The sequence below is a fragment of the Lucilia sericata genome, unplaced genomic scaffold, assembly GCF_015586225.1.
Source record: "Lucilia sericata isolate MDLA Ls3-8-SP2 unplaced genomic scaffold, ASM1558622v1 Contig001982F_arrow, whole genome shotgun sequence".
NCBI classification, from domain to species: Eukaryota; Metazoa; Arthropoda; class Insecta; order Diptera; family Calliphoridae; genus Lucilia; species Lucilia sericata.
Window position 1 is genome coordinate 24,465 of NW_023995852.1, and position 10,664 is coordinate 35,128.

General features: G+C 31.6%; 1 protein-coding gene across 1 annotated transcript; it reads left to right on the top strand.

Annotated features, from left to right (window-relative positions):
• The first annotated feature begins 237 nt into the window (after nucleotides 1-237).
• LOC119613133 (protein distal antenna-related) lies at nucleotides 238-2,895 on the top strand. Its single transcript, XM_037969080.1, has 2 exons — nucleotides 238-538; nucleotides 667-2,895. Exon 2 carries the CDS (start codon nucleotides 676-678, stop codon nucleotides 2,029-2,031), a length of 1,356 nt encoding a protein of 451 aa, XP_037825008.1. The 5' UTR covers nucleotides 238-538; nucleotides 667-675; the 3' UTR covers nucleotides 2,032-2,895.
• The last annotated feature ends 7,769 nt before the right edge of the window (nucleotides 2,896-10,664 follow it).

Genomic DNA, 10,664 nt, shown 5'->3' on the forward strand with positions numbered 1-10,664 from the left:
GTGTGTGTACAATCATCTATATATACGTTTGTTTTCTATGTTGTGTGTAGATGTGTGTGTGTGTTCTCATACTCATCGAAGAATTCGTGTAAGGATTTATGATGTCGTACAATTGCGCTCACACACTTTTGTTGTGTTTACAAAAGGAAAACTTTGTGCTCTTCGCCGCATTTATTACGGCCTGTAGCGCTTCGACAATTGGCATGAAAGCAGAGTAGTTCGCGTAATCAAAATCATATCCTTTTGTTAATCCAAGGAGTGCACAACAAGAGTACAACATTTAAAACAGTCTCGCGTTAATAGTCATCGAAGTACATTCGCGATTACTGTTTTCGGATAATACTTTACATTCGTCAAAGCATACTTATCGTGAACATCGTGGGCTATAAGAAAAAAAATATATTAAATAAAATTCGTGAACGTCAATTTCATTGTTTTAATAAAAAAATTGTAATAATATTCAATATTTTAAATCTTCTAAGACAAATTCCAAAAATAATAACTTGAGGCAATTGAAATAGTACTTAATATAAAGGAGGTGTGTATCTTAGCAGAATTTATTTTAATTAAAAATAAGAATATCAAAGATTAAGCAAAACTTTTGTGCGTTGTCTTAAATAACTGATTTGTGGACATTTCTGTGGACTTTTTCTTTTTAAAATTTAGTGAAAAAAAATGGATATATCAGCATACCAGCACATGAACATACGTATGAGTACCCGGGGCAAGCGTCCTCTTCGCAATTTGACGCCATCCGATAAAGTAAGAGCTATACAACGTATACACAATGGGGAAACTAAGGCATCCGTGTCAAGAGATATTGGAGTCCCAGAGTCCACTCTTCGAGGTTGGTGTAAAAATGAGCAGAAGCTGCGGTTTATGTGTCGCCAGTTGGGGGCAGCAGATCAATTATCACCGATGGCGGGGGTAGAAAATCCGCCTGAAAAGCGTCCCCGCTTCGATAATCACATCCAAACTCCAAAATACCCGACACCCTCCAGTTTTGATGAATTTGGTTATAGTCGATTGCCGTTAAATGGCCTCAGTTTTCCATCAAATGGCAGCAATGCCATTTTAGAAAAAATAGCATTGAATGAAATTATGAAAAAACACATGCCAGCAGATATTGTCATTAAACAGCCAGGTGATAATATTTCCAACCAATTGCCTGGTATGGTGGGAGGGGATTATAACACGCAGTTATCCATGATGCAGAATTTGAATTTATTATCTCTGTTAAGTCCCAATTTGGCAGCTATTCCAAATCTTAATCCAAGTGGAAATGGTACTCCAGATGCTGCCAAAAACAAAATTCCTCCGCGTTTAACAGATGATGGTAAGGACAATACCAAAGGCAACTGCAATAGCAGTAATAACAACTACCAAAACACTTATGTAAATAATACAGCATCATTATCTGTAAAGAATTGGGCTAAGGATCCTGCAGACAAAAATTTGATGAATATCTCAAACACTACCGTTACTAATAACACCATCGGAATTAATCGCAATATTCATGATTCAAACAATAATAATGTAAAAGACAAAAACAGTTCCTTCCCCATAGAAGCTCCTGCGGATGTTTCGAGTTTCCCACCACCACCTCTGCCGTTAGGTCTGTTACAAATACCTAATATCAACAACACATCGGACTCCGAAGCTGGCAATAATAGTGCCTTACTAGAATGGTGCAAAGTTTTTAATGCCAGCCTTAACTTTCTGGCTTTAGCTGCTGCCGCCGCTGCCCTCCAGCCTAATGGTACCCTAAATCCTAACGCTATTAAGAAAGAAGACAATATTCTATACAAGGAACTCACCAAGACTGCAAGCAATTTCGACACAGCAAACAATCCATCAACATTCATTGGCAGCGATGTCTCCAATGACAGCTACTTTGATAGTGAACCAGAAGATTTATCAGTACGATCAACTGCCACATCCAAACTGTCCAGTCCAGCTAATAGTCGTTCCCAGAGTCCTGTAAAAAGCAACGGTTCGTGTTCGCCTTTGCATAGTGATGGAGAACACTAAGATGTCCATGTGAATAAGTGTTTTTTATGTGTGTGTGCAGTATTAGTTTTTACTTTCCCAGTTAAATTGATCCTTATAAACGATCCATTTTATTATTTATAAAATTTGATATAATATAATTATTTTTATTACAACAACTACTCTTACTAAATACAAATATATGCAATAACTCTTAAATCTATATAATAATAACAAAATTAAATTTATATTTTTTTTTAAATTAGATACTATCATATCAAAAACAATATCAAGCAACCCTTTAACCTATTAATACATACATACATCTGTATATACAAATATAAAACTTTCAAATAAACATAGAAACATCTACTACTCGTATGTGTACATATGTATCTACATACATATACGCAAATGTATTTGGATAGATTTAAATGTATTTATACACATACCCATATCCACAACACATCCATGCACACAACCATAAAAACCTTACAAAGATGCATAAATACATAATTTTAATAATAAATATAAATATGTGACTATGTCATTAACTAGTAACTAGTAGAAATTTAGATATCATTTGTCGTTCTAGTGTAAATTTAATTTAGATTGTAACTAACTAATTACCTAAACTTACATACTAAATTAACTAAAATGTTGTATATCAATTTTATTTCACTTCCAATTACATTTCGAAAATTCTGTTTTGTTTTTATTGCATTTTTATATATTTCAGATTCGTGCTTAAATTTATTTGAAATATTTGTATGTACTTTTTTACAAAACATATCATTTTCATACATTTTTGAATTGAATTCTTATGTATATGTATTTGATTTTGGAGATCTAACTATAAATGAAAAATTGGTTGTTTTTTAATTAATAAAATAAAAATCTTTAATTCTGAAAAAACAAACGTGTTATTATTACATTTAAAATCTGCCGTTTTGCTGCGGATTTTTAGATATCTAAATGAAAATTGGCACATAGCTTCTTACCATTATTAATAATGTATTAAAAGTCACCACAAATATCGTGAGCGCTAAGCGAGATATTGGCGATCAAAGGTCACAAAAGTATGTTTTTTACGAATATCTCACTTATTATGCGTCGTTTTTTTCAGTGACTTTTAATCCCTTGCTAATTATGCTAAGGAGGAGATATGTACCAATTTTCATTTAGCTATCTTAAATTCCCAGATTGCACATTTTCGCCTAATTTTCCTGGGGTATTACGGTTATTTAATAAGTGCCTTGGATTATCTTTTCCTTTTTTTCTAGTACTAGTTCTGAAACAATTTTATAAATCAAAAGGAAACAAATTTAAATATCATTATACCTAACACATCTATATCACCGTGCGAAAGCAATTATTGGACCTGAAGAAGACTATATACGCATGATACTAGAGGTCATTTAAAATTAATTGAATAATTTTCGTCAATATGGGTATCAAATGACAGAGGACAATCTCCGGAATTTAAATATATTTTTTGTTTTTATTATTCAGGACGAAATATTTTAAGTAATGCCCTTTGAAAATTTCATCCTTTTATATCGCTTGGAATTTCTAATAAATTTTTCTTAAAAAATATATGTTGAAAACTTATGTATTCTTTACCGCATACTTAATTTTTGTTCCTATAGCTTTATTAGTTTAGCCGCCAGAAAAAAATATATTATTACTCTAATATTAAAAAATACATTTCTTGATAAATAAGAATATTAATTTTAGTAAAATACTAGACATTACTTATTGGACTTGAACAAAACTAAATAGGCGTGAAAACAGTGATACCATACAGAAAAATTGTGTACTCTGTTTTCCATTTTCTGATCCTTTTTTTTTTAAAGGACATGAAAGTGTTAAGGGTATAAACATTTAATAAAAATTTCTATCCTTATATCAATATATGCATTAAATTAAAGGATTCCTGAATATAATAAAGTAAAATATTGTTTTAATTTTCAAGTTGAAAAATGGTAAATAATGACCTTTAAATATATTATTCCTTCAAATTCCCGAGAATTTCCAATATACTTACATATGGGCAATTTTGTGTCAACTCAACAAAATCGATTTGGATTAAATTTGCACCTATTGGCACTATTGGATAGTAGGCCACAAATTTTCAGCTCTAACGGTCAAGAACTACCGGAGTTATAGAGGGTCAAAGTTTCAGATTTTGTTCATACAGGGTTTTTTTCAAATGACTGTAAATTTTCACCTATTGGTCCTGGAAAAAATTATCCACAGGAGTTTAGATAGCTATTTGATTTTCGGAGATTGTCCTATGTCATTTGATACCCACATCGGCGAAAATTATTCAGTAAATATATTTTAATAAATTTTAATATCGTTACAACTTTAAAATCCTTTAAAATGGAGAAAACATAAAAAAATTAAAAACTTAGTTTTCTCGGGGGAGTTTTCCCGTTTTTCCTACCGAGCGCGTCCCCGGGTGGCGGATAGGGGGTGGTGATGGACCATCTGTCTTCCCCCAGTTTTTAGTTTCACTCAAGCTGAGGGAGGTCAGATTGTCCACCACCTGGGAATATTATATTCCCCGCGGACCAAAAAACTGGAAAAAAAACAACATGGAAAATAAAAATAAAAAGTTAAAAGTTACGGTGCAGGGCCTAAATAACCCAGTACCGGCGGCAAGTGTTGATCCACTCGCGAGTCACGTGTCGTCGTCATCCTGCAATCGTGAGCAAAATACAAACCCGTTGTTACACGGATGGCTCTAAATTGGGGGACAAAGTGGGGCTGGGATTTTAAATTGAAGACCCAGAAACAGAAATATACCACCGTTTACCAAATCATAACACAAGCTTCCAGGCAGAAGTACGAGCAATAACAGAATGCGTAAATTGGATTAGAATAAATATGGCGCCCACAGCGCTTAATATATTTACCGACAGCCAGAAGGCAATTAGGGCGGTATCAGGTGATAGAACTAAATCTAAGACCGTATTGGACTGTAAGAAAGCTTTAACTGAATACTCTCCCAGAGGTAAGGTTTACATCATATGGGTACCAGGCCACTCGGGAGTAGTCGGCAACGAAAGGGCAAATGTAATAGCTTTAAAGGGAAGGGAGCTCGAGGCAGTTAACCTGACAAACGCAAAACCATTCGACGCAACAAAAGCTGAACTAAAAATATGGGTGAGAGAATCCCATAAGGCCTCTTGGAATGATGAAACGGTGGGTAGAACCACGAAGATCCTATGGGGTGACCCTGATGAGAGCAAGACGAAAAATCTCCTCAAAATGAGCAATTCTGAAGTTAGTATGATGGTACGTATTCTGAGTGGACACACAGGATTACGAGCACATCTATGCAAAATTGGACGTGCGGATTCAGACGAATATAGAGCATATGGAGAGAACATTGAAACACTGGAGCACTTTCTTGTCGAAGTTAGATCCAAGTATCTTGGAAGTGATGTTATTCCGGAAATAACATTCCTGACTAACACTGATTGGAAGATTCTTAGGGATTACGTTCAGGAAACTGAGTTTCTGAACACTGAAAAATAAATCATTCAGTGAATTTATTTTTTTTTTTTTTCATGATAAGGAGCGCACAATAGGCCCGATAGTGGCCTAGGTGTATTTCTTCGGATTTGATGTAGTATACATCGTCCTATCAACCTAACCTAACCCTAACCTAGTTTCACTTTAAATGACCTCTAGTATTATGTGTATGTCTCGTTCAAGTCCAATATTAAATTTGTATAACATCTATACGAGGTTTAGAAACATTTATTTTTGGTAATAATTCGGTATCTCGGGAATATATATATATATGGTCACCGATTTAATGTTATCTTACTAATTTGAAAGTAAACTCTTGAAACCTCGGCACAGTGTCAGATTTTGCAATTTTAGGGGGACTAAACTCTGAATTTTTAAATTATTAAACATAAAGCTATGAAAACGTCAATAGGCTATATAATTTTTTATCTTGGACTGGAAAGGCACAAAAAGGGGCAAAACGGGTAAAATTAGTACTTTCTTCTATAATGTTAATTGTTTATTCTAACGTGGAAATATTTGTGTTTTATCTCTCAAAACTTTTAAATATATGTATTAGTAAAGTACTGCTAACCTTTCAGGGTGTAAAAACGGGCAAAAAGGGCATTCTACATTCATTTGTAAAAAGTATATTTATAGAGTCAAAATATGAGTGAAAAATTACTTAAAATAATGTCAATTAATTATTAATCTTTAGGAAAATTTAAAACACACGGGTAAAAACGGAAAATTTTTTTGTATTTTTGGTACTTTTTGCACCTTCCATGTTCCAATTACGCCAGTACATGTTACAACACCAATTTTAAAAATTTGTGTAGATCTACACTGGGAAGCATCATGGCCCAGAAAGGGACAAAAGGGAAAAAACGGGTAAAAATTTGTGGTTTTTTAAGTATTTTTTTTTTAATTTTCATTGATATCTCGTAAAATAAAATCCAAGACTTTATGTATGTTTTAAATGAAACAGCTGAACGTCAAACATCAAAAATGTACTAATGCAACATTTGCGAGTTCATGTTGAACTTTTGAAAAAATGTGGTATGCAAATAGGTGCAAAAAATATTTTATAATCCCAATAGATTATAATTTTATTATATGGGTACAATAGAACTCCAGAATCAAGTAGTATTCTATGTTTTTGAGTGTATGAAATAATGTCTCACTTTTTAAATATACTTAAAATTAACGGTTAACTTTAAAAAACGTGGAGACCTTATTATAATTTTAAAAAAGTTATTGCTATTATTAAATATAATAAAAGCTTAAAAAAAATAGAAAGAAAAATTAAAAAATCTTTAAAAACAAAAAAGTTAAAATAGTTCAAAGTTAGTTTCTGTAACGTACTGTTATTATGTTTTCAGTCACATTTATTTACTTTTAAATACGTTTCTTTACTAGTTGGACAATTGTCTCTCATATTGAATTCGAACAAAGGCAAAAAAGAATCAAAAACATTTTGAGTATAGTCCGGGAGTCAAAAAAATTACAAGTGTATTTCAACTTGATCACAGCGAACAGAGTGACCAAACATAAACTATCACAGCATTTTGCTTAATTTTAAATTTTCTTAGTAAAATTTTAAATGATTAAACCTTTTTTGTTTTAAAAGATTTCAAAGTGATATAAATTTTATAAAATTTCTGAATTCCAAACTATTACTTTTAGAAAAAATATGGTCTTTATGTACATATGTATGAATATTAAAATATTTAATTTTTTTTAATAAAAAAGGTCAAAGTTTTCAAAAAATCGGGTAGTTAATAGACCGTAACTCCTAGGGAACAAAAAAGTCCTCCCCTACACATGTATACCCCATTATATCCCAGCAAAAAATTATCAGAAAATGTAAGGGATAAAATTGGGTAGAAGCAATACAATGCTTACTTAATTAAAAAAGGCTTCCAAAATGCAATAAAGTAAGGCAGTGGTTTTGTAATTTTTAAAGTTCTGGTATATCTTATTAGTATGCTTACTTCTAATGCATGCTTTATTGATACTTTATTGATTTATTATGTCGGTGTTGCAGAAAAGTTTTAGAAAATTGATTTTTGGAACTTATTTCTAAATCTAGATAAATTTTGATATTTTATCATAATATTAATCTGTGTGTCCATGTTAACCTTATGCGCACGGCACAGGTCGCCATTTTCGAGATAATTACCAAAATCATCCTCAAATGGGGCAAGTACGAAGCCTATTGGAAATACTTAAAATCAGTACATTACAGTGAACGTCCAATAGTACGTATGCAAAATTGTTGAAGTGTCTACTCTATAGTACGAATAAAGTCACAATTTTTCTGTTCGATAGTACGAATAACGCATTTTTATAGGAATTTTGGTTTTATTTACGTATGAATGAAGTTTTTATTATGTTTTTATTTTATTATTTCGATATCATTCACCTTTACCTTAGTAATTTTGAAGTTTTTTTTTTTTTTGTATTTATTACAAGTGTTTTGTATTTTTAAAAACCCTATACACACAATTTACTGCATGTATATTCACAAATCAACAATTATTTAGTGTTATTAATTTATTTTATTTGGATTTTGATGACCAAAGAGAAGAAATTAAATTGGATGATAACGCCAATGAGGAAAGTATTTTATTAGTTCCCGACAATAACTCTGCTGAGAACAATATTGAAGCCTCAAAAGCGCTGTTTAGTGAAAAGGCCGTAGGAATCATTTTACAAAGTAATAAACATCAATGTTAAAAGATGGATTTTTTAATAAGTAAAATCTTATTTTTATACATATGTATGTATGAACTGTTAATTTTGAAAGTAGTAATAACAAAAAATACATTATCTGTAGGATAACTTCCTAACTTTAGTTATTGGCAAGTTATAATAATGAGCCTTAATTTGATAAAAAAGGTCAAAATTTTCAAAAAATCGGGTAGTTAATAGACCGTAACTCCTAGGGAACAAAGGAGAACAAAAAAGTTCTAACTGTGCTGTAGCCCGAACCCTCCCCTACACATGTATACCCCATTATATGTATATCACCTGGTTCCGCCGGAGTGCACCAGAGCAATTTTTCTGACCCAAAGTCTGTTATTTTGTGAGAAAGTTATGAATAAAACTTTTGAAATATGCGTATGTTTGTTTGTATTTTTGTTTATGGTCTATAGACAGATAGCCGATAAACGGATTTTTTCACAGTATATACTATAAGTTTGGAAGAAACCATTTGTTTGGGTGAAGCTCTTAAATAGGGAATAGCTGGACAAATTGGAATCGTTGTCTAACTCTCTGAGTCGAAACAAAATCGTATAGATTTTGTACTCAGAATAATTAAATAAACGTATGCACATTGGTTTAAAATCAATTTTTCTTGGCCAAAATTATTTTTTTACGAAAATAGTAATTTTATGCTGAATTTTAATTTATTATTAATAGACAATGTTATATATTGTCAATTCTATGAAATTTCATCTTAAAAGTCCTACAGGGGCCGATTCACAGCCCCAAAATAGGGCACCTTTAATATATGTAAATTGAAAACCTCCCCAAGTTTCCGTTTCTGATCCGATTAAAAAATTTTTAGAATATATAAAATCTACTATTAGAGGCCTACAAAAACTCTTGTGGTTTTCGAGATATTGGCGTTTCAAAATCTTAATTTATTTTTTTCACATATGTATTGCTATTTTTTGTAATTGCGGGTCTAAACCTTTTCCGATTTTTGTGTATTATCCTCTTTTAAATAAATTAAACATTTATGATTCTTCAAAAAAATAATTGTTAAAAAATCTTTACTTGTTCATAAGTTATATGCGTTCAAATTTCAAAAATTCGTATTATATTTATAATTTTATTTATTGTAACACTAAAATATTTAAAAATTAATGTAAATATTGACATTGGCTGTTTTTATTAAGAACAAAATCTTTAAAAAATTACACTTTTTAAAATTTAGATCTAAAATAAAATAATTTAGCCTTTATTACAATTTGAAGAATAAATATATATTTTTAATACAGAACTAGTTCTAATCTTTGGATATAGATAGGTCTAAGTACAAAATAATAGTCTCATTCATTTAGCCTTTATTAAAATTTGAAGAATAAGTATATATTTTTAATACAGAACTAGTTCTAATCTTTGGATACAGATAGGTCTAAGTAAAAAATAATAGCCTCATTCTTGTCCTTAATGTTCTTTTACAGCCAAAATTAAACGAAATCACATTTTTTGAAGCGAAGGTTGTCTAAAAATATATTTATATTTTAAATTATTGCAAGTAATTGCAGAAAAAACAAGTAAGAAAGTATAGTCGGGCGTGGCCGACCATATGATACCCTACACCAGTTATGAATATTAAATGTGATTTATTTTTCATAATATCGCATTTATCTTCAATATTCCCTTGTTCCGATACATTTAAGCAATTTATGGATGAAAAACCAATTTTCTGAAAGAGGCTTTATATGGGGGCTAGGGGCAAATATGGACCAAGCCCGATAAAATTATGTGAATATATTTATATTGACATAATATTTTATTGTGCTGAATTTCATCGCGATATTTGTGTTTATAAGTTAATTTGGGACATTCAAGTAATTTTCTGAAGGGGACTTTGTATGGGAGCTAGGGTCAAATGGGGCCCGATCTTTATGAAATTTGGCAGGGTTATCAAGACTTCTATAAAACTTAGTTGTGCCGTATTTTATCGATATATCTGTATATTTAACATAATTATGAGCTCAGAAGCCCTTTTCGGGGGGTTCTGTTCTATGGGGGCTAGGTGAAATAATGGACCGATTTTAACCATTTTCAATAGGCTTCGTCCTTGGGTCAAATAAAACGTGCATGCCAAATTTCATCCAATTGCGACCTGTAGCTTGCGCACAAGGTTTACATGGACAGCCAGCCAGCCAGCCAGACAGACGGACGGACGGACATAGCTTAATCGACTCAGAAAACGATTCTAAGCCGATTGGTATACTTTAAGGTGGGTCTAGGACGAATATTTTTATATGTTACAAACATCAGCACAAATCCAATATACCCTCCCCACTAAAGTGGTGTAGGGTATAATAACATATTCTGATTCAACAGACTACGTTTTATTTTCGAATTTTGTTTTTTCGCTGGACAAATTTGGAAATTTTTTTAAAAGTTTA